The sequence below is a fragment of the Oryx dammah genome, unplaced genomic scaffold (genome assembly GCF_014754425.2).
Source record: "Oryx dammah isolate SB20612 unplaced genomic scaffold, SCBI_Odam_1.1 HiC_scaffold_1, whole genome shotgun sequence".
Taxonomy (NCBI): Eukaryota; Metazoa; Chordata; class Mammalia; order Artiodactyla; family Bovidae; genus Oryx; species Oryx dammah.
The window spans coordinates 38,486,725-38,511,799 of record NW_024070185.1 but is presented as its reverse complement, the minus strand read 5'-3'; the positions used below and the strand labels follow the sequence as shown (position 1 = coordinate 38,511,799).

Sequence of the window (25,075 nt, the reverse complement as noted above, 5' to 3'; positions counted from 1 at the left end):
CACAGTTCAAAAGCATCAATTTTTCAGTGCTCAGCTTTCTTTATAGTCCAACTCTCACAACCATACATGACTACTGAAAGAACCATAGCTTTGACTGGATGGATCTTTGTTGGCAAAATAATATCTCTGCTTTTTGATATGCTGTCTAGGTTGGTCATAGCTTTTCTTCCAAGGAACAAGAATCTTTTAATTTCATGGCTGCAGTCACCATCTGCAGTGATTTTGGAGCCCCCAAAATAAAGTCTGTCACTGTTTCCATTGTTTCCCCATCTATTTGCCATGATGTGATTGGACTGTATGCCATGATCTTCGTTTTCTGAATGTTGAGTTTTAAGCCAACTTTCTCACTCTCCTTTCACTTTCATCAAGAGGCTCTTTAGTTCTTCTTTGCTTTCTGCCGTAAGGGTGGTGTCATCTGAATATCTGAGGTTCTCATAATCTGGAATTTTTCTTATTTGTAAAAGAGTAGCAGTAGTAGCTGGAGAAGGCAATGGCAACCCACTCCAGTACTCTTGCCTGGAAAATCCCACGGACAGAGGAGCCTGGTAGGCTGCAGTCCATGGGGTCGCGAAGAGTCGGGCACAACTGAGCGACTTCACTTTCACTTTTTACTTTCATGCATTGGAGAAGGAAATGGCAACCCACTCCAGTGTTCTTGCCTGGAGAATCCCAGGGACAGGGGAGCCTGGTGGGCTGCTGTCTATGGGGTCGCACAGAGTCAGACACAACTGATGCCACTTAGCAGCAGCAGCAGCAATAGTAGCATCTACCACATAGGATTACTGTAAAAATTAAAAGAGATAACGTAAAAAACTGAGCATGATGCCTGGCATATGGTGGATGTCAGAGATTTGCTTCAAAGACCCTCAGTTCCCACAAGGATAGTGCCCTCTTACACATCAAATAACAGTGAATCATCAAGAAAGCCCTCAGCCTGGATGGAACCGCCTACCTTTACTGTGTTTTCTACAGTCAGCTGGGAGGAGCTCCAGACATTGATGTTAGTCTGAGTTTAATCAATGGGAGGAGAGAGAGCTCAACATCCTCACGATCTCCTAGTGTCCTTGGATATCTGCACCCTGAAATCACTGCCCCATGTTTGTTGATCTTTGTGGGCATGCTTTAATGCATGTAGGGTCTTTGGGCAATTTGATACCAGTCCCAGTCTTTCTTGCTCTGGCTGAGAGGTGTCCCTCATGCATGGAAAGGCACTCTGCCTGCTTCCTCACCTAGATCAGGGATGACGTGACAGGATGACTCAAACCTTAATTAATTATTAATCCCTTATACCTTTAATGATTGTCCAGCTAGACTATGCTGCTGCTGCTGCTGCTGCTAAGTCACTTCAGTCATGTCCGACTCTGTGTGACACCATAGACGGCCTCCTACCAGGCTCCTCTATCCCTGGGATTCTCCAGGCAAGAACACTGGAGTGGGTTGCCATTTCCTTCTCCAATGCATGAAAGTGAAAAGTCAAAGTTAAGTCGCTCAGTCGGGTCCCACTCTTAGCGACCTCATGGACTGCAGCCTACAAGGCTCCTCCGTCCATGGGATTTTCCAGGCAAGAGGACTGGAGTGGGGTGCCATTGCCTTCTCCGGTCCAGCTAGACTATATGGGATCGCAAAGACTTTCTATGGGATGCATACACATAGACCGTTTTAGGAAATTAGTTTCTAGATTTTCATCTTCCTCAAATACTCTTTCCCTAAATTGACTGTGCCTGAGGCAAGGCTCTTGGGGTTCCCCTAAAACACTTCCTCTTTTAATTTGCTTTACACATTTCATATAAAGCCTACCTCTCACTCATCATGAGTATAGTGCTTTGCTCCGAGGTGTGAAAACTTCCATAGTGCCAAACAAAAGAATGACTGGAAATACTGATATCCTACCAAATTGTAATGACTAACAAATCCTTCAGCAAACCAGGAAGTATCAAATTCTGTTTTCAGCAAAACTGAAGGAGTCCCTAATAGAGTTAATAGCTAATAATTTTAAAAAATGAAGTACTTTTGTTATATAAATCATAAGGCTTTCAAAGAATGAAATATTACTATAACTGAACTCCTTCCATGCCCACCTATTTATTCATATGAGCAAGATTCCTTAGCCCTTATAGCTACAAAAAATGAAAAACAGAAATAGAATTGATTCTGAAGATTGTCTCATTCCAACTGTTAAGTCATTTGCATCCTCATGCACAGGTAGAAAATGAGAATCCCATCCATCCCATTAAGAGATACATTTCCAGTAAACTTTTCATGTTTAATAATTGTCAATATTCATAATACTTGTTTTGATTTTACATGTGCTGATAATAATGGAAATTAGACCACAATGCTGAAGAAAAATTTGAACACTTAAAGCCTCATGGTCACAAGAAAAAAATTTAATTTCAATAGCTGTACATTTTTGTTGCTGCAAAGAAACAAAAGGATAACCACCAAAGGAGTGATCAAACATGTTGCATTAGGATAAAATTCTGTAGAAGTGTAGAAGTGTAGAGTGATATTTAAGGAATATTAATAAAAAGAAAAGTTCTGACCATTAGAGTAGAATATATGTATTTTTCTTTTTTATAAATGTATTTATTTATCATTTATTGGCTGCATGGACCTTCGTTGCTGTGTGTGGACTTTCTCTAGTTGTGCTGTGTGGGCTTCTCATTGCAGTGGCTTCTCTTATTGTGGAGCACAGGCTCAAGGCACATGAGCTTCAGTAGTTGTGGCCCGCGGGCGTAGTTGCTCTGCGGCATGGGGGATCTTCACAGACCAGGGATCGAACGAGTGTCCCCTGCATTGCAAGGAGGATTCTTAACCACTGGACCACCAGGGAAGCCCTGTATTTCTCAGTGGATGGTGGTGTGTATTAAAGATATCTAGGTGATATCTAGGTGATGTTGGATACATTTGTGAAAGAGTGGAATGCCTTACTGAAAATATGTGTTCATAAAATGCTAAACATTATATATTTTTCCAATATAGAAACCTATAAAATATTCCAAGAATAAACTTAATAAATATGTGAGAGGGAGAACACTGCATCACAACTGTTTTAGGAGGAATGCAAGCAAAAAGGAAAAAAAAAAAGGAGGTTGAAGTCAAGCACCTAAGGATATTCTGCCCTAATTGGGAGTCTCTGAAAGAAACAGGGGAGATCTGGGACCCCAGTTAGGGTGTGCTTAAATAGAACAAGACTAGGGGAAGGATGTGTTTGTCTTTAAAATGCCTGATTTTTGGCATATACTTGAAAATAGATTTATAATAGTTTCTTTGATGTCTGGACAACAGTTCATAATAAATATGATGAAGAGAGGATGGATTTCATAAGGACAGGGAAAAAAACACCAGATAGCATGGCTAAAGAGTTTATAAAAGACAGTAACAGAAGGCTGCAGTTTTTGAAATGCCTGGTTGCAACCCAAGATTAGATATCTGTCAGAGAAAGGCCAGGCAGCATGATGGAAGAGGAGAGCACAGCAGCCATGAGAAGCCAGGGATTGAGCACAGTGGCTGAGAACCGGCCTGTGCGTGGATCCCAGACAGACACAGAGCAGGAGCTAAGAACAGAAGGGCCAAACCATCCTGAAGGCCTGAGCAGGCTGAGGCTTGGCAGAATTTCTTTAAATCAACAGAAAGGCCCAGGATAGAGTTCAACTTCATCAAAAAGTGGAGGAAGAAGGCAGCATAGAGAGAAACAGCCTTCACCCTAAGAAGGGGAAGACAAACAGCAAAGGGAGTAGACAACCCAAGAAAAACATCTTAGTAGTGAAATGATGTCTGTACATTTAGCTTCTAGACCCAGAAAAAAGCATTTGCTAAAATAACTTAGTAATGAGGCTAAATCTCTGCTCTGTCTTTTCTCCCTGGGGAAACAGAAGGGAATAAGGAAAGCCTGAGAAGAAAACAATATCCTGAATTTTGAGGGGTGGGAAAGCTCCTGGGAATTACAAACTGTTTAACCTGATGTTCCTCTCCAGGACATTTAACAGACCAATTGAGAGCAGTCCTAAAATATTTCTTTTAATGACTGCTAGATACCTGCCAGGACTCTTTAAGGCATTTAAAACTACATTTTTTCCACCTTAGTTATGGTCATTATGATGATAAAGCAGATAATACTATGTACAGTAGATAATATAGTGCTATAATATATAGTAAAGATAATAAAGCTTATCTTTATTTTAGAAATGCTAAAGTTGACAGTAACATTTGAATCATATAGTCAGAGATAGCAGGATAACAGAAAGCATTTAAACCAGTGGATACTGAAATCAGAAAGTAGTAATTCTTTTGATGAAACAGACTGAGAAGCCAAATGGAGAATAGTGAGGCAAGTCGGCAATTAGCGAAAGCAGGAAGAGATAATAATTACCAGCTCTAATTGACTATTTAATACGTTCTAGGTACCTAACTCATTTATCATTCTAACACTACATTTAAGGACAAGTAATACTGTGCCTATTTTACAAATGAGGCTTAAGGCTTGACAAGTTATGTAAGCAGCACTTAAGTCTAGTCAAAATTTTTGGACTCTAAGACCCATGTTCTTAACTACTATGCTTACCATGGGCTGTTTTGCTAAACCAGACAACTAAGTACCAATGGGTTGAAGCTACCATGAGGCAAAATTTGACTTGGCATAAAGATAATCTTCCCAATGAAAGTTTAACTTTCTTATTGTCTAATCACTGCAAGGACCACTTCTGGAAGTAGGAGCTTCCATTCGTAAGTATATTTAACCAAAAGTTAGTTATCTAGTAGGTTACCAATATCAAGAAAAAAATATTATTAAAGAGAAAAAGGGACATTTCATAATGATAGAAAAAAATCAATTCAGCAGGAAGATATAGCAATCTTAAATGTGTATACATCTAACCATATAGCTTCAAAGTGTATAAAACAAAATTTGACAGACCTAAAAGGAGGAATAAACAGATCCATAATCATATTTGGAGATTTCAACTCATCTCTATTATAACTGGAATACCCAAAAAGAAAACAAGAGAGTAGAACAGCATTAGCCATCTTGATTGACTTATATAAAACTCATGCCCAACAACTACAGAATACACATTGTTTCCAAGTGCATGTGGAACATTCATCAAGATAGTCATCCAGCAAAGCTGCTGGAGAAGATACTTCTTGTTGAGCAGGAAATGAAGTGAAGTGAAGTGGCTCAGTCATGCCCGACTCTTTGCGATCCCATGGACTGTAGCCAGCACCAAGCTCCTCCATCCATGGGGTTTTCTAGGCAAGAGTACTGTAGCGGGTTGCCGTTTCAGGAAGTTGGACTAATTGAATTTTAAGATCACTGCCATCTCTGAAATTCTAAAATTTACTCATATTTTCCTAAGAATATCACCCTCAGTCCAGCTTCCCCATTGTGTGTTGCTGATAATGATGTGTTTTCAGCCACTTCCCAAATAAGCTGGGGAGACGTCTTTAATGTTATATAAATGAAGGATGTGGGCTCATGCCTCTCCCTCAGATCTTGCTCGTTCTTTTTTAAAAAATGTATTTTATTTTTTCATTGATGAATAGTTGATTTACAATGTTATGTTAGTTTTGTGTGTGATTCAGTTTTATATGTATGTATACATATATAGATATGTAGTATATGTATATATATATTCTTTTTCAGATTCTTTTCCATTATAGGTTATTACATATTTTGAATATAATTTCCTGTGCTATACAGTAAATATTTGTAGTTCATCTATTTTATATATAGTAGTGTATATCTGTGGAAAAGGAAATGGCAACCCACTCCAGTGTTCTTGCCTGGGGTGTCCTGTGGACAGGGGAGCCTGGTGGGCTGCCGTCTATGGGGTCACACAGAGTTGGACACGACTGATGCGACTTAGCAGCAGCAGCAGTGTGTATCTAGGGCTGCCCAAGAGGCTCAGTGGTAAAGAATCTGCTTAGCAATACAGGAGACATGAGTTTGATCTCTGGGTTGGAAAGAGCCCCTGGAGAAGGACATGTCAACCCACTCCAATATTCTTGCCTGGGAAATCCCATGGACAGAGGAGCCTGGAAGGCTGTAGTCCATGGGGTTGTAAAGAGTCGGACATGAATTAGCAACTGAACAGCAGCAGCAGCAGTGTGTATCTATTAATCCCAAACTCCTAAATTACCCCACTCCCCTATCCCCCTATAGTAACCATAACTTTGTTTTCTATGTCTATGAATCTACTTGTGTTTTGTAAATAAGTTCATTTGTATCATATTTTTAGATGCCACATATAAGTGATATCATGATATTTGTCTTTGTCTGACTTACTTCAATTAGTATGCTAATCTCTAGTTTCATCCAAGTTGCTGCAAATGACATTATTTCATTGTTTTTTTAATTTAAATTTTATTTCATTGTTTTTTATGGCTGAGTTATATTTTATACACACACACACACTTTGGCCTTGGAGTGCAAAATGAAGTAGGGCAAAGCTAACAGAGTGTTGCCAAGAGAACGCACTTGGTCATAGCAAATACCCTCTTCCAACAACACAAGAGAAAACTCTACACATGGACATTACCAGATGGTCAATACTGAAGTCAGATTGACTATATTCTTTGAAGCCAAAGATGGAGAAGCTCTATACAGTCAGCAAAAACAAGACCAGGAGTAGACTGTGGCTCAGATCACAAACTCCTTATTGCCAAATTCAGACTTAAATTGAAGAAAGTAAGGAAAACCACTCGACCATTCAGGTATGACCTAAATCAAAGTCCTTATGATTATGCAGTGGAAGTGAGAAATAGATTGAAGGGATTAGATCTGATAGAAAGAGTGCCTGAAGAACTATGGATAGAGGTTTGTGACATGGTACAGGAGGCATTGATCAAAACCACCCCCAAGAAAAAGAAGTGCAAAAAGGCAAAATGGTTGTCTGAGGACACCTTACAAATAGCAAGGATAAGAAGAGAAATGAAAGGCAAAGGAGAAAAGGGAAGGTATACCCATTTGAATGCAGAGTTCCAAAGAATAGAAAGGAGAGATAAGAAAGCCTTCCTCAGTGGTCAGTGCAAAGAAATAGAGGAAAACAACAGAATGAGAAAGACTATAAATCTCTTTAAGAAAATTAGTGATACCAAGGGAACATTTCATGCAAAGATGGGCTCAATAAAGGACAGAAATGGTATGGACCTAACAGAAGCAGAAGATGTTAAGAGGTGGCAAGAATACACAGAAAAACTATACAGAAAAGATCTTCATGACGATGGTGTGATCTAGAGCCAGACATCCTGGAATGTAAATTCAAGTGGGCCTTAGGAAGCATCTCTATGAACAAAGCTAGTGAAGGTGATGAAACTGCAGTTGAGCTATTTCAAATCCTAAAAGATGATGCTGTGAAATATGCCAGCAAATCTGGAAAACTCAGCCATGGCCACAGGACTGGAAAAGATCAATTTTCATTCTATTCCTGAAGAAGGGCAATGCTAAAGAATGTTCAAGCTACTTCACAATTGCACTCATCTCACACGCTAGCAAAGTAATGCTCAAAATTCTCCAAGCCAGGCTTCAACAGTACATGAACTGTGAACTTCCAGATGTTCAAGCTGGATTTAGAAAAGGCAGAGAAAATAAAGATCAAATTTCCAACATCCACTGGATCATAGAAAAAGCAAGAGTTTTTCAGAAAAACATCTACTCCTGCTTTATTGATTACACCAAAGCCCTTAACTGTGTAGATCACAACAAACTGTGGAAAAGTTTTGAAGAGATGGAAATACCAGACCACCTTGCCTGCCTCCTGAGAAATCTATATGCAGGTCAAGAAGCAACAGTTAGAACCAGACATGGAACAAATGGTTTCGAATCAGGAAAGGAGTATGTCAAGACTGTGTATGGTCACCCTACTTATTTAACTTATATGCAGAGTACATCATGCTGGGCTGGATGAAGCACAATCTGGAATCAAGATTGCTGGGAGAAATATCAAAACCTCACATATACAGATGACCACCGTTATGGCAGAAAATGAAGAGGAACTGAAGAGACTCTTGATGAAAGTGAAAGAGGAGAGTGAAAAAGTTGCCTTAAAACTCAACATTCAAAAAACTAAGATCATGGCATCTGGTCCCATCACTTCATGGCAAATAGATGAGGAGACAGTGGAAACAGTGAGACTTTTTATTTTCTTGGGCTCCAAAATCACTGCAGATTGTGATTGCAGCCATGAAATTAAAAGACTCTTGTTCCTTAGAAGGAACGCTACAACCAACCTAGATAGCATATTAAAAAGCAGAGACATTACTTTGCCAACACAGATCCGTCTAGTCAGAGCTATGGTTTTTCCAGTAGTCATGTATGGATGTGAGAGGAGGACTATAAAGAAAGCTGAGCACCAAAGAATTGATGCTTTTGAACTTGGTGTTGGAGAAGATTTTTGAGAATCCCTTGGGCTGCAAGGAGGTCCAACCAGTCAATCCTAAAGGAAAGCAGTCCTGAGTATTCTTTGGAAGGACTGATGCCATAGCTGAAACTCCAGTACTTTGGCCACCTGATGTGAAGAACTGACTCATTGGAAAAGAACCTGATGCTGGAAAAGATTGAAGACAGGAGGAGAAAGGGATGACAGAGGATGAGATGGTTGGATGGCATCACTGACTCAGTGGACATGGGTTTGAGCAAGCTCCGGGAGTTGGTGATGGACAGGGAAATCTGGCGTGCTGCGCAGTCCATGGGTCACAAAAAGTCGGGCATGACTGAGCAACTGAACTGAACTGAACACATACGTAGACCACATCTTCTTTACCAGTTCATCTGTCAATGAACATTTATATTCCTTCCATATCTTGGCAATTGTAAATAGTGCTGTAGTGAACATTCCAATACATATATTTTTTCAAATTAGAGTTTTCATCTTTTCTGGATATATGCCCACGAGTGGGATTGCCAGATCATATGGTAATTCTGCTTTAAGGATCCTCTATACTGTTCATGGAAGAAATGTTATGACCAACCTAGATAGCATATTGAAAAGCAGAGACATTACTTTGCCAACAAAGGTCTGTCTAGTCAAGGCTATGGTTTTTCCAGTGGTCATGTATGGATGTGAGAGTTGGACTGTGAAGAAAGCTGAGGGCCAAAGAATTGATGCTTTTGAACTGTAGTGTTGGAGAAGACTCTTGAGAGTCCCTTGGACTGCAAGGAGATCCAACCAGTCCATTCTGAAGGAGATCAGCCCTGGGATTTCTTTGGAAGGAATGATGCTAAAGCTGCATGGGGTCGCAAAGAGTCAGACACGACTGAGCAACTGAACTAAACTGAACTGAACTGAACTGAAAGTCCAGTACTTTGGCCACCTCATGCGAAGAATTGACTCCTTGGAAAAGACCCTGATGCTGAGAGGAATTGGGGGCAGGAGGAGAAGGGGACAACAGAGGATGAGATGGCTGGATGGCATCACTGACTCGGTGGATGTGAGTCTGAGTGAACTCCGGGAGTTGATGATGGACAGGGAGGCCTGGCGTGCTGCGATTCATGGGGTCGCAAAGAGTCGGACACGACTGGGCAACTGAACTGAACTGAACTGAACTGATACTGTTCTCCATCATGACTATAGCAATTTACATTCCCACCAATAGTGTAGGACGGTTCCTTTTTCTCCACACCCTTCCAATATTTATTCTCTGTAGACTTTTGATGATAGCCATTCTGATTGTGTGACATGACACTTCATTGCAGCTTTGATGTGCATTTCTCTAATAATTAGCTATGTTGAGCATCTTTTCATGTGCCTGTTGTCCATCTGTAAGTTTTCTTTGAAAAAAATGTCTATTCAGGTGTTCTGCCTATTTTTTAATTGGGTTGTTTGTGTTTTTGATGTTGAGTTCTATGAGCTGTTTGTATATTTTGGAAATTAATCCTTTGTCAGTTGCATCATTTCTTGATTATTCTTTTAGGAGAACATCTCTCCCATCTGCTCCCTTATTTATATAACCAAAACCTCAGCCCAGCTCCTGATTCCTGGCCCTCCTACCTCTGAAATCACCTATCAGCTTGGCAGCCAAGACCTGTATCTTGTCCTAAGCTGCCTTGCTGGAGTAGGCCAAACCCTCATCCATAAGACACTATTCCTATGAATCCATTTATTCTACTTTATGCCCCTCCCAAACCCCAGAGCTTACAGAAACAATCTACAGCATACTAGGATGAAATGATAATAAGGGGACATCAAACCAAGGAAAAATAAGTGTAGATAAAGTAACAAAATGAGATAAAGCAAGTACTTAAAATGCATGCTTCAGGTACTGTTGGATTGCTAGAGACAGACCAAAATTGGCTCCAAGGAGACCAATGATTCTAACCAGTTCAAGTTCTTTAGTAGGCTGCTTCAGAACCTAATTCTTCTCATCTTCTTCTATTTCTGAGTACTCCTAAGTCCCTCCAAAAACATCCCTCTTCCCATATTTGATGCTTCATTCCTAGACTTTTGTACTTACTTAGAGAACCATCCTGTTCTGATGATTCCAATGCAGAATTCAGAATGGTACCCATGAAGGGCTTTAGTTCAAGTCCCCTCAGTCACCCCAGATTCCAGCCATTTTCTTATTTATTCCTGGAGTATGCATTTAGTCTACCACATTGGGTCTTTGCATGGTTTAAGTGAGAGGAGGTATATTAAGGGGATGGAGTTAGGTTTAGAGCTACTCACCCCGGTTGTCTCTAAGTTCTTGACTAAGTGAGATATACCCAGAGTAATTAGTAGCCAAATGGGAAATGAGCTCCAGTTTTTAAAATAATAACTGGATGAATACGTAATTTTTTCCTTTTGCCTCTTCCTACATTGAGCCTTCTCTTATAATCTGCACTGGAGAACATGACTCAGAATAGGGACTTCTGGTTTCTTGTTCCCTTGTCTTAAACTGAGTCCAGATTTGCAAATCAGACCCTGAAGTCACTCATCCATCCAGCCTCATAGATAAGAAAATCTTCCCCACCACTCAGTCACAAACAGAAGCTGGAGTAGTGTGAGTGAGGAAAATGTGAGAGCATTTTGAGGCAGGCAGCCCAGCTGGCCTGGCCAAGTATGCTTAGTGGCATGGAAAAGAGAACTTCAAGAAAAGGCCGCAGGTTATAAACAGCTCTTCAAGGTGCAGTCATCCTGCTCTCTGGTGACCCATGACCCAGTAAGTGAAGCAGAAGACCCAGGTTCAGTCCCTGGGTGGGGAAGATTCTCTGCAGAAGGAAATGGTTATGCACTCCAGTATTCTTGCCTGGAGAATTCCAGGAACAGGGGAACCTGACAGGCTACAGTTAATGGGGTAGCAAAGAGTCAAAGACGACTGAGTCACTAACACAATCAAATTAGCAACTCATAACATAGAGACACACAAGGGAGGCTCTCAAAAGGCAAAAGTTGTGGAGAGGGGCTTGATTATTCCTTCCACGTCCACAGAATGTAAAAGTGCAGAACATGAACTCAGTACCTAGAAAACACTTAGTAAGTCATACATATTTGATGTTTTCCATGTGGCTGTTACCATTATTTTAGTAGAAAAATCACTTTTCACCATTTGTACTCGTTTATACTCCTCCCAAAAATTTGAGAAAAAAATGTTTATTCATATCTGGGCCATATATATGTCTTTACGTCAAAGATGGTATCAAAATTCTATTTCTTAAAGACTAGCTAATGAAAGCTAGTGCCCACCCCCTCTTCCTTTCACCAAAAATCAACAGGTTACTTTTGCCCTCCCTTGTACTTGCATATGTGGTTAACATTTATTTTTAGCTATAGTCTAAAACAGTTGGACAATTTGTCCTTGTGTCTTCCTGGTGCTCTCAGTGTCACTTGTATCTATTTTAGACCTCAGTTTTCTAGAGAGCAGGGAGGAATATCTGGTTAATTCATTCAGCATCCACTGCACAGAATGGTGTGTGTGTGTATGTGTGTGCACACGTGTGTGCGCGCATATGTGTGTGTGCATGCATGTGGGGGGGTATTATAGAGGAGAAATAACTAATAAATATACTCTATTCTTGAATATTTATAGACAGAATCTAGGTCTTTTAAAAAATAAGAGCACTTATCATGTACCTGCTGTTCAGTTCAGTTCAGTTCAGTTGCTCAGTCATGTCCGACTCTGCAACCCCATGAATCACAGCACGCCAGGCCTCCCTGTCCATCACCAACTCTTGGAGTTTACCCAAACTCATGTCCATTGAGTCGGTGATGCCATCCAACCATCTCATCCTCTGTCATCCCCTTCTCCTCCTGCCCCCAATCCCTCCCAGCTTCAGGGTCTTACCAATGAGTCAACTCTTCGCATGAGGTAGCCTACGTATTGGAGTTTCAGCTTCAGCATCAGTCCTTCCAATGAACACCCAGGACTGATCTCCTTTAGAATGGACTGGTTGGATCTTCTTGCAGTCCAAGGGACTCTCAAGAGTCTTCTCCAACACCACAGTTCAAAAGCATCAATTCTTCAGCACTCAGCTTTCTTCACAGTCCAACTCTCACATCCATACATGACCACTGGAAAAACCATAGCCTTGACTAGACGGACCTTTGTTGGCAAAGTAATATCTCTGCTTTTCAATATGCTATCTAGGTTGGTCATAGCGTTCCTTCCAAGGAACAAGAATCTTTTAATTTCATGGCTGCAATCACCATCTGCAGTGATTTTGGAGCGCCCAAAATAAAGTCTGACACTGTTTCCACTGTTTCCCCATCTATTTGCCATGAAGTGATGGGACCAGATGCCATGATCTTTGTTTTCTGAATGTTGAGCTTTAAGCCAACTTTTTCACTCTCCTCTTTCACTTTCATCAAGAGGCTTTTTAGCTCCTCTTCACTTTCTGCCATAAGGGTGGTGTCATCTGCATATCTGAGGTTATTGATATTTCTCCCAGCAATCTTGATTCCAGCTTGTGCTTCTTCCAGCCTAGCATTTCTCATGATGTACTCTGCATAGAAGTTAAATAAGCAGGGTGACAATATACAGCCTTGACGTACTCCTTTTCCTATTTGGAACCAGTCTGTTGTTCCATGTCCAGTTCTAACTGTTGCTTCCTGACTTGCGTATAGGTTTCTCAAGAGGCAGGTCAGGTGGTCTAGTATTCCCATCTCTTTCAGAATTTTCCACAGTTGATTGTGATCCACACAGTCAAAAGCTTTGGCATAGTCAATAAAGCAGAAATAGATGTTTTTCTGGAACTCTCTTGCTTTTTTGATGATCCAGCAGGTGTTGGCAATTTGATCTCTGGTTCCTCTGCGTTTTCTAAAACCAGCTTGAACATCTGGGAGTTCATGGTTCACGTATTGCTGAGGTCTGGCTTGGAGAATTTTGAGCATTACTTTACTGTACTTGCTCTTTCTGAACACTTTACATGTATTAACTCATTTCATCTTCAAAGTGTTGCCAGAGCTGCTCCAGGTCTTTGCTCAAAACCCATCAACCCCCACCTTCAGCAGGAGTGAACATAAATCTTTCCATTAAAAGATCCAGAGATAAGAAAGGAAGCTGCAAACAAAAGCAAACAAACAATACAAAAAAACCAAATCCAGATGAAACCAGCGGGGGCCAAGATGGCAATGAATCTGACCGCCAACAGATGTCTAGATCTTCATTTTTCTCTCCTCCTAATCTCGAAGAAGACAGAGGAAAGGGGGAAGTGGAAAGAAAATTTCCTCCTGAAGATGTTAGAAAATACTAAATAAAGTGGGGTGTAGGAGTAATCTAATGATTTTGTTTATCCATCGTCTTTTTTTCCTCCAATCTCTGACTGTGAGATAATTTACAGCCACAGATTGTGATAGGATAAAGCACCATTGAGATTTGAAATCAAACCTCGATTGTGCATAATTGGCCCCACCAGTTAATAACCCTGTGACTTAGAGTGAAATAAACCTCTCTAACCTCAGTTACCTTCAACAAAAATTGAGAATATTGATGATGCTCTTTTGTTGTAAAAATTAAATTATTCAGTGATGTAAAAAGAGCATGATATCTGGGACACAGGAAATGTTTTAAAAGTTAAAACCATTTTTATTTAATATTGATAATGATAATTTATTTCATAAGACATTACGTATAGGGATCTATAGGAATCAGAAATGAGAGACTTATTTCTTCTTCTTCTTCTTTTTTTTTTTTTGGTCCCAGCTTCCTACAAGAAAATAAACACTCGCTACCTCAAGGTCCCAGGAACAGATGAGGTAGAGCTCACCTGCCAAGCTGAAGGCTATCCCTTGGCAGAAGTGTCTTGGCCAAACATCAGTATTCCTACCAACACCAGCCACACCAAGACCTCTGAAGGCCTCTACCAGGTTACCAGTGTTCTGCGCCTAAAGCCACACCCCGGCAGGAATTTCAGCTGTGTGTTCTGGAATGCCAATGTGAAGGAACTCACTTCAGCCACCATTGTCCAAGGTAAGAGCTGCCCACCTTTCCTAGCTCTACCAATCAGGGTTCAGGCAAGAAATGGATGACACAGTCAGAATGAGTAACCTGAGAAGAGTGTAATAAAGGGAGTGATTAAGGTTTAGAGAAACTACTAAAAGTAGGATAGAGCACCTGGGACTTCAAAAGTCTTGGAGCTGTACCGCGCCTGCCTCCAGGAGAGTCTGCTGGAACCTGGAAAAGGGACCTGGGGCCTCCAGTACAGGGGTACTGCCACTTGCAGCCACTCCCAAGAACAGAAGGTGATGAATGGATGCCCCAACCTTGTTCTCCCACCCTCCAGTCTCCTGCTGGAGCCTCCCACTGGCAGAACACAGGTGAGGTCAGAGAACAAGGAATTCCTCTGATACGTTCATAAGGTCAGCCTCTCAGGGCTTAGAATAGAGTGTGCAGTGAATGGACCCAAAGAGGAAACTGAAAATACCCAGCATAAGGGCTGATCTCTTTGATTCAGGCATAATGCCATGCGTCAGCAGTATGAATATTACTTTGCTGGCTTTTCTGCCAGCCAAGTGGTTTTAGAGTTTTCCAGGAAAACTGACCTCTTTAAAAAAATCACTTACAGACTTCTCTGGCTATGCTGAATCCTATACTTTAGAACTTCATGCATAAGTAAAATTTATAACAGTTCTCATAGTCTGCTAATTTTTTATCTGCTAAAAACATTCATTTGACAAATAAGAACAGCTAACATTTAGTATCAGATCATTTAGTATCAGCTAACATTTAGTATCATAATCATTTTATAAGACGTCATTTTTTTGCAGAGGCATAAGTCTCCTATTGTTCCACAACCATCATGGGCTTTATTTTTTTTAAGAATTTTATATATTTGTTTAGCCATGTCAGGCCTTGGTTGTGGCATGCAGATCTTTCCTTGCAATGCATGGACTCTCTAGTTGTAGCGCACAGGCTTAGTTGACCCAGGATACGTAGAATCTTAGTTCCCTGTCCAGGAATCGAACCCATATCCCTGCATTGCAAGGTGGATTTTTTAGCACTGGAACACCAGGGAAGTCCCTACTGTGGGCTTTAGACAACACAAATTTATTAGCTCACACTTCTGGAAGTCAAAAGTCTGAAAAGAGCTTTACTGGGCTCAAATCAATTTGTCACGGGACTGTAGAGGCTCTAAGAATTCATTTTCTGGATTTCTCCACCTTTGGGAGGCACCTGCATGCCTTGGCTCATGGCCTTTCTTTCCACCTCCAAAACCAGCATTAGATTTCTGCTTCTGCCATCACATCTCTTTCTTTAACTCTCTTGCCTCTCTCTTCTACCTCTTAAGGACCCTTGTGATTACATTAGATTCCGCCCCCCAATACGTACCTCAACCTGATAATTCAGGATAGTTTTCCCATTTCAAGGTCCTTAATATAACCACATCTGCACAATCCTTTGTTATGTAGGGTAATGCAGTCATAGGTTTCAGAACATGGACATCTTTAAGAGGAGCCATTATTCTGCTATCTTACCAATAAAGGATATAATTTCAGAACAAAGACAGTCCTTAATAGTGATTAAATTTGACTTTACAGAAGATTTGCTATATTATCATTATATTCCACTATTTACTCTTCTATCTTAGTTAGATAAAAGAACTTATGATGAGGACTTGTGTGGCATGCAGGCATTTAGGTGGTGACCCCAAGGGGCAGAAGTGAGACATTCAAAAATTAAGACAGGAAAGAAGGAAGAGAAAATAGAAGGGTGCATTATTCCAATTGTTGGCATGAACAGTAGAAGCTGAAATACTCAAGAATCTCGTGAGAAGTGTATAGATCATCTCCTAAGATGTTTACTCAAAGAGCTTCAGACTGAAGGACTAATCTTTTGCTTTCACCCCCAGTGGTGAGCAGTTGTCCCCAGGAGTGTAACTTCCTTCTGCTGTGAGCTATGCATGCATGTGGGCTGAGAGGGCTCCCCCAGCATCTATGGCATCAAAGTCATTTCAGGGCAGAAAGCAATGTGTTCACCTGAGGGAGTCACTGACCATGAAGTGAGTTGAGGCCCACCCAGAATTCTACCCAGTATGTGGCTAAACTCAGAAGAGAGGCTGAGAGAAAGTGAGGCAGGACGACGGTAGTCGATCCCTTGCACTGCTCAGGTCTGTCCCTTCATGCCTTGTATTCAAACCACTGTCTCCGAGCCTTTCCAAGCCTTTGGGCAGGGAAATAGCTACTATCACTGCACAAGATACATATACCAGAGTTCATGAAACAAGTTACAGTTTCTGCTGCTGCAACTGATCCCAACCCATAGTTGATATTTGTCATCTCTCTCATCAGCATACATTCTAGCTTTCCCTCACTCAGCATTTCAGATGGAATAGTTTGTTTGCCTGGAGGCACCCCTTGAGGGTGGAGGGAAGGAAGAGTGTGGGGGTGATTCAGATTTTCAACACTGGGAGACCTGAGCCCTAGTCGCCTCATCCTCAGCAGACTGCAGTTGCTACAATTGCCTTTTCATTGTTATCACTGGGTATGGAAGTAACAAGACTCAGAGAATCAGTGGATCCCTGAGTTCCAGACAGTCTTCCCTGCCTCCATTGTGTAGCAGCATTGGAATTCTTCATGGGAACCATTACTTTGCCAACAAAGGTCCATATAGTCAAAGCTACGGTTTTTTCAGCAGTTATGTATGGATGTGGGAGTTGGACCATAAAGAAGGCTGAGCACTAAAGAACTGATGCTTTTGAACTGTGATGTAAGAAAAGATCTTGAGAGTCCCTTGGACTGCAAGGAGATCAAACCAGTCAACCCTAAAGGAAATCAATCCTGAGTATTCATTGGAAGGCCTGATGCTGAAGCTCCAATATTTTGGCCACCTGATGAGAAGAATTGACTCATTAGAAAAGGCCCTGATGCTGGGAAAGATTGAAGGCAGGAGGAGAAGGGGATGACAGGATGAGATGGTTGGATGGCATCACTGACTCAATGGACATGAGATTGAATAAGCTCTGGGAGATGGTGAAGGACAGGGAAGCCTGGCGTGCTGCAGTCCATGGGGTTACAAAGAGTCAAATACAACTGAGAGACTGAACAGCAGCAACATGGGAATCAAGATCAGCTCCTCTACCAGTATTAGTATTCTTTGCTTTGCCCGCTGGTCTGACAGTGGATAGAGCTCGAGTTGACTAGGCAGTAGCTATAACTTTACATGTGGTAGAACATGCCCCTTGGTACACAGCATCCTTGGTAGAAGTATTGGCCACTAGGGAGCTGGAACTTTAATCCAGGGCAACCTAAATTTGTGGATAGGAGAAGCAAAGACTCTACAAGTAGGTCACTGGAAAAAGTGATGAGAGGAAACAACCCTCAGCACTGGGGAAGCCCTGGCACAAAAGCAGCACACTGTTGAGGCATGGCTGTCATGGCTGGAGTGAGTTAGAACCTGCAAAGAACCACCCGTCATTCAGCCATATTGAGCCATGGCTGAAATCAGGTGGGTGGGACAGACAGAAAATGAGTTGAGGCACCAGAGATACCACTCTATCTCAAATTAAATTTTGTCATGGACTGGCACTGATCCACAGGCCAGTTGGAGAACTTTGAAATGACTCAGTGCCCATCTCATCATTAATTTCCTAGCATTTTTTTCCTTAGAAAATAAAATACTCCCTGATATAGTTTTCAGAGCAGCCAGCTCCAATGTCATTCCAAACCCCCATTTCCCCACCTCCCCACACTTCACCACACAATTCCAACACTAAAGTTAGCCCAGCTTTTTTCTAAGTTATTATGATGAAGTGAGAAGGCAAAGAGAAGATTCATGCTAAGGATATGGACAGAAATGAAGACATTATAAGTGTACCATTTTGAGAACGAACTTTAAGTGAAAATAATAAATTAGGCAAGTTGACCTTTCAACATTCTCTATATCTTCTTTTATGACAACTAAGACCACCAGACTTGTCACCTTATAAAAACTGAGCTATAACTAATTTGAAACCAGAGCTCCACAGGCTCAAATATTAATAATCCCAGGGGAATTAGTTTTTTCCAAGAATTGTTTAGTCAACTTTCCTTTGTTATGTAGAATTTTCTTTCTGGTTAAGTGTTGGCCAATATTGGATGAAATATGGTTTTCTAAAGTGACTCTTACATAAGGATCTTCACTGGGAAACAAGGGCCTGGATAAGAAGAATTTGGAAATAACTACAACCTACCCTTGTCATCACTGATTACATCAGTATTTTTCTCTTCATAGTAGAGAGGTGGAAGGGCAGACTGACCATTTGTCTAGAAGCCTTAAGGCAGTGAGAAGTTGAGAATGAAGTAAGCTGGCCCTTCTCTCCATGGGAGAGACCTAATAATAGTAAAGTCAACAGTTGTGGGAGGTACCTGTGGGGTCTCCTAGGAGAGCACTGATGAATGCAGCCAGCAGGGAGATGGAGCAGTGTTGGTGCAGTTAGATTCTCTGAGTTGAGAGTCCCTCTCAGCTCTATATTCCTCCTGCCCCCAGACACGGGTCCTCTGCTCCAGGTATACCCTTTCCTCACCCTGTACTCTCTGAACCTACTTGCACCTCTCTGGTCGCCGTGACTTCTTTCCTCAGGCAGTTTCTTCCACAAAATATCATTCTTCGTTGTCCTCACCAGCTCTCAGGGTAGTTCAGGTATCTCCAGAGTACAAGGAATCTTTCCCTCATCTCACCTCCTAAGACCTATTTCCTTGCTTGTCTGCAACTGTGCTTGTCTTTTCTCTTTCATTGCTCTTTTATTTTCCATGCATTTTAATTGTTCACACGAGTCTTCTTTATATCCAAACTAAAGCAAAACCTGAGTGCTCTGCCCATGGTAAGCGCTCAGTAAATGTAAGACTAATGACTTGGAGACTTACTCTTGGACTATCCCAGTCCCATCATCCCAGCTGCCAGTCTGTGTGGTACAAATGATTGCCTAGTTTTGTGATACAAATACCGGCAACAAAATGACCAAAGTCAAACATCCTCCCATGGGTTCCTTGCTCCTATTTCTCAAAGACATTTTTAAGTTGTCTTATGACTGTGCCCTTTCTCATAAATTGGCTGCTCATTGCTGACATCTGTGACCCACACATACTTCTTCAGAAGTCAATGAAGAAAACACATACAGCAGTGAGATTCTGGGGTGGGAGGTACTCCAGTAGCTCCAGAATAGATGACTGAACATCCTAATTTTCAATCAGAAATTAAGGAGCAGTGACACCATTTTCCTTTTGAAACAGGGTTCCTTCCGCTTGACCAGGGATGCATTTTCATTAGGAAATATAATGAGATGGGAGCACAAGAAATAACTATAACAAGACCCTTGTAGGGGGGTCAGAGAAGCTCTCCCAGGAGACTTGGAGGTGACTCTTTGGCAGTGCTCAGGAGCACGGGCTTGAGGTCAGATGGACTAGAATTTCAAATCCTCTCTCTGCTACCTCCTAGCTTTGAGAACATGAACATATGACTGAGCCACCCTAGAACTCAGCCTCTCATTTGTAGAGTAGGGATAAATAATGGTAGATACCTAATAGAATTATCATGAGGACTAAATGAAATATGTAAAGTCCTTAGCAGTCAGAAAGGATAGAAACAGGAAAAAACAAACAAACAAACAAACATGGTTTGTCCAGCAAGAAGCCTGGTTTCCTTATAAGTGCATGAGACTGTGGATAAGAACAGATCCAGTATTTTTCCCATTGCATCAGGACATCTCATTGTTAAATAGCATGCAATTATTATAAAACAGTCTGGAATAATATGCATTAGGATTTAGGCTAAGAGATCTCAAAATATAGTAGCTTAAAGCAGGAGTATACTTCTCTCTGATGTCACATTCAGAGATAGAAGGTGGGTCAGAGCAGGTAAGTTGCTGTATTCTGCAAAGTCGTTCAGTAATCTAGGTTCTTTCCGTCTTATTGCTCTGGCACGCTCCAGGATGTTACGCTGTTGAACTGTCAAAGCTGGGTCACTGCCACATTCATGTTTCAGCCCACAGAAAGAAAAAAGTACACCCAGTGTTTGAAGGCCAAGACATAAAAAAGCCATTCTCTAGGCCTGAACTTAGTTCACATGGCTGGCCACACCTAACTGCAGGGAAGGCTTAGACATGTAGTCTCAGCAAAACCATATGTCCAGCTAACACCGAGCTAGTACTAGAGAAGAAACAGAGAATGGATTCAGCAGTCTGTCACAAGATTTAACTAATGATAAGAAAGATTGGGCAAGGTAGACTAGATGGACAGAGAGTCGATTCAGTCCAGCAAATCCTTATTGACCCTTTTCATGTAGCTGGTGCTTGGCTCTATAGGGGATTCAGAGATGACTTTGCAAAAGTCTTTGTAATTTCATGTACTTACATGCTAAGCAGACTGATGTCTTATTGCATGTTCAGTGTTAGAAAATCTTTAAGAATAAGTAGAATTTGTGTTTGGAAGGAACTATGAGGGAACCTTACAGGACAAGGGTTTGCATAAAGGCACTGAGGTAAGGACATCTCCTGCTGTGGGGACAGTAAGAACTCCTTGACTTATGGTGCTATATGCAGCAAGTACTTAATAAGCACTTCCTGCGTGTGTGTGCTCAGTCGCTCAGTTGTGTCCACCTCTTTGCAACCCATGGCCTATAACCCACCAGGCTCCTCCGTCCACAGAGTTTTCCAGGCAAGAATACTGAAGTGGGTTGCCATTTCCTATTCCAGGGGATATCCCAATCCAGGGATTGAACCTGCATCTCTTGCGTCTCCTGCATTGGCAGGCAGATTCTTTATACTGCACCACCTGGGAAGCCCCAGTAAGCACTTCCAAGAAAATATTAGTTACTATGGGTTATGTGTGATAAAGGCTGTTAACTAGATGTGTTGTGGTGATAATTCACAGTGTATACAAATATCAAATCGTTATGTTGTATGCCTGAAACTAATATGTTATATGATAATTATACCTCAATTAAAAATTTTAAATATGGATTATCCAACGTTTAGATAAACCAAATTTCTTAATGCTTTTTATCTTTATGTTCACTACAATCTTAAACTTAGAGACAAATACCTGTGGGGCCTGAGCTTTGGATCAGACAGATCTGGGTTTGCAGTCCTGGTCTGGCCACTTACTTCACAGTGATGTGTGCATGCGTGCTCAGTCACTAAGTTGTGTCCGTTCCTTTGTGACCCCGTGGACTTCAACCCACCAGGCTCCTCTGTCCAAGGGATTTCCAGGCAAGAATACTGGAGTGGGTTGCCATTTCGTTCTCAAGGGGATCTTCCCAACCCAGGAATCAAACCGGCATCTCCTACTTGGCAAATGGATTCTTTACCACTGAGCCACCAGCCCATTAGCAGTGATGCCTTGGAGCCTTACTTCCTCAACTCTAAGATGAGAGCCTCAAATTAAATGACATCTAGTCCCTTCTTAGCTAAAACTGTCTGTGGTTCTCAGATAGCACTATGATGGGAGAAGGAGAAGACAGAGGGCAGGACTGAGCCCTTCCTCAGGAGCAGTTTTGCCAGACTTTTCCAGGACCAGGCTATGACGCGTATTTTTCGGCCGTGCCCAGGCCCTCAGCAGTGAGAGTGCAGACTCCCAACCACTGAACAGCCAGAGAATTCCCTGTTATGTTTATTCTTTATGAGTTACTCTATAAGGCAAAATTCAGCCTGTTGGAAAGGGCACAGTTTACTTGAGTATGCTTCCATCTCCCTGTAGTGAACCCCCATCCAGGCCTGTCCTTAGTCAGTCTGGAGCCCTCATTCTAACCAGAGCACTGCTTTACAAGGCTTTCCCCAGCCTCCAAACTTACTCTTCTCATCCACCTCTCTACTAAACTCATCTCTTCCTCAGTACCAGACCTTGATTCTCTGAGGAAAAGAAAATGGCTAGCTGTAATGATTCACATTAAGATATGATATTCTGTTTTTTCAAAAGGATCCTCTTAATCCTGGAGATTGAATAACTGATCAGATATATTCTAAGCATCATGAATGCTCAACGGTGGAGGGGGAGACATATTTGGGCTGAGGGACTATCCTGTAAAAAGAGAGCTGATGAAGGAGAAACAGCAAGGAAGGAAGGAAGAAAAAGAAAGAAAGGAAGGAGAAGGAAGGAAGGGAGGGAGGAAGAAAGAAGAGTAAGAAAGAGAACATAATACAATAGGTATATAAGAATGGTGAAAAACATGGAATGTGGAATCAGGCAGCCTGGACTATATCTCAGCTATGTCACTTAATGTGTAATTTTAGGAAAGTGTGCTAGGTCTCTGTGCCTCACTTTCTTCATCAGTGAAACGAGAGTTATAGTACAGCCTGCCTCATAGAGTGGTCATGAAGAGTAAAGGAGCTATTACAGACATCATTCTTATGCATACAGCATTCATAGAAAAATACCTGGCATGGAGTAAATGCTCAATGCAAGTTGGCCATGTTGGTTATAACTCACTCACTTGGCTGCATTGTTGGTTTGCCTCTGAGTTACCATACCATGGGATTCTGATGCTTTTTCTTTCTGCCAGGTCCTATGGAAGACCCCAAGATCCCTCCATCTTCACTGCTTCAGGTTTTCATTCCCTCCTTCATCATTGCTCTCATGTTCATAGTCACAATGGTAGCCCTAAGAAAACGACTCTGCCAGAAGTTGTATTCTGGAGAAGGTAAGTGAGTTTTATTCGTGGTAACCAAGTAGACTGGGTGTCTGCAGTGTGAGGCGTTGCTTGGCCCCACTGACCTGTAGCTTCACACTGTGTCCACTCAGGGCTCATGAGTTTCTTGGAGCTTGTCCTAATGATTATTTCCCAGGAGAAAATGCCTCTGGTCTTCAATAAGATGCAATATTTTTTTGAATAAAAATATTGATAAAAGTAAAAATTAAAAAACTGAATATTTTTAAATGAGTGTTTCATTCTGTAGCTGAAATGGTTTGCTTTGTTCTCTGAGCCAAGAAGTGTCATCAGCCTCATGAGATCAGTGTTATTTGGGCAATGCAGATGGTTGTGCAGTCAGAGTTCACTGGTGGGAGGATGGCAGGATCCTTCATGAGGACTCCTTTAGTTCTCATTCCTCCTTTGCCCATTCTGGGTCTGAGCTGGGCTTAGCCATCCTCTGCCCTACAGGAACCTGAATCTTCTGGTTGGGTAAGGAAAGGAAAGAAGTGTAAGGCCATCTGGTGTAGAGAAAGCACCTGACTGGTGCTTTCAGTCATCTTTCAGCAGCTCCATCCTCAGCCCATCACAGGCTCACCAACCTATTCCCATTCCACTGTAACAGTGAGACAGAGCATGCCTGTGGTGTTTGAATCCCGGCCAGAATACCTGCAAGCCCATCTGATGCATTCCTAAACAGGTCCTTTCCTACAAGGCACCCAGTGAGCCTCCTCTCAAGATCTATACACAGCCTATAGAAAAGGAAATAGCAGCTAGGAATAATTCACTAAGAATTTGAAGTGGTCACTGTTTGAGGACTGGGGGGCTTTTCAGTGATTATTCTCCTACATTTACAATCTAACTTCTATATTCTCATCTGCCATGAAATATTATCATCATCTATTTGTCTATTGACCTATGTGTACATTAGCTTGGGTAGTAACCACAAACCTTCTACTGTAGAATCCAAGATCCATGAACTGTTGTCAAAAGAAAGAGGGGGGTTGGGGAGGAAGGAAGAAGGGAATAAGGGAGGGAGGAAAGGAGAAAAAAATGGGATAGGGAAAAAGAGTGGAAGTAGAGGAATTTTAGGGTCTTGCCCAAAAACTCTTGGGCTAAAGAGAATCACTTCTGCAAATCTGACTTCAGAGAGTCATGACAGATGCAGTTTATCAGAACCTTATCTTCTGTATTCTTTTTTTTTTTTTTTGGCTGCACTGGGTTTTCGTTGCTGCATGGGCTTTCTCTAGTTGTGACAAGCAGGGGAGACTCTAGTTGCAGTGCATGGGCTTCTCACTGTGGTGACATTTGCTGTGGAGCACAGGCTCCAGAGCATGTGGGTTTCCATAGTTGTGGCATGCGGGCTTAGTTGCTCTGCAGCGTGTGGAATCTTCCTGGGCCAGCGATCAGAAACATGTCCCTTGCACTGGCAGGCAGATTCTTAACCACTGAACCACCAGGGAAGTCCTGCATTCCTCTCATACTACCCTCATGTGTACCCCTCAGAAGTATTTTATAACCAAGGTTCCAGGCTTGGAGCCTGGGAACCCATTAGGCACCTCATAAATGAGCAGCGGGTTTTTTATCCTTACTTTCTGAGAAAATGAAGTAGAACCACATCTCGAACGCATGTACACCTGTGGTGGATTCATGTCAATCTATGCCAAAACCAATACAGAATTGTAAAGTAAAAATTAAAAATAAATAAATAAATTAAAAAAAATTAAAAAAAAAAAAGATAGAATGGAGAAAAGAAATCTTCCCCTCATCCCTTATCCCAATTTCAAGTGTAAGTAGCACCAAAGCTGGGTGTGAGTCTCAGGCACCAACTAGAGTGGGAGAGATTTGTTACTAATAAGAGTTAAGTGAATACATTTTCAAGTGATTTATTTTTTAATAAACTAAAGTGAAATCACCATTGCTACGTAATAGCCCTCCTCTGTAACTCTTGTGCTTTGGGATCTGCTCTCTTAGAAGGGAGTACACAAGTACCCATGAATTCAAGGACTATGGTTTCTCTTTTTCATCAGTATATGTCCAGTGTCTAAAACATTACCTGGCATAT

The 25,075-nt window shown here is 41.6% G+C and overlaps 1 protein-coding gene across 1 annotated transcript in view; it reads left to right on the top strand.

The window, feature by feature from the left end:
* Positions 1–25,075, top strand: part of LOC120864854 (programmed cell death 1 ligand 2-like) — a 67,562-nt gene that overhangs the window by 25,520 nt on the left and 16,967 nt on the right. Inside the window, exons 4-5 of the mRNA XM_040242084.1 lie at positions 14,116–14,382; positions 22,885–23,022. Coding sequence (XP_040098018.1) covers positions 14,116–14,382; positions 22,885–23,022 — 405 coding nt within the window. The remainder of the gene's footprint in view (positions 1–14,115; positions 14,383–22,884; positions 23,023–25,075) is intronic.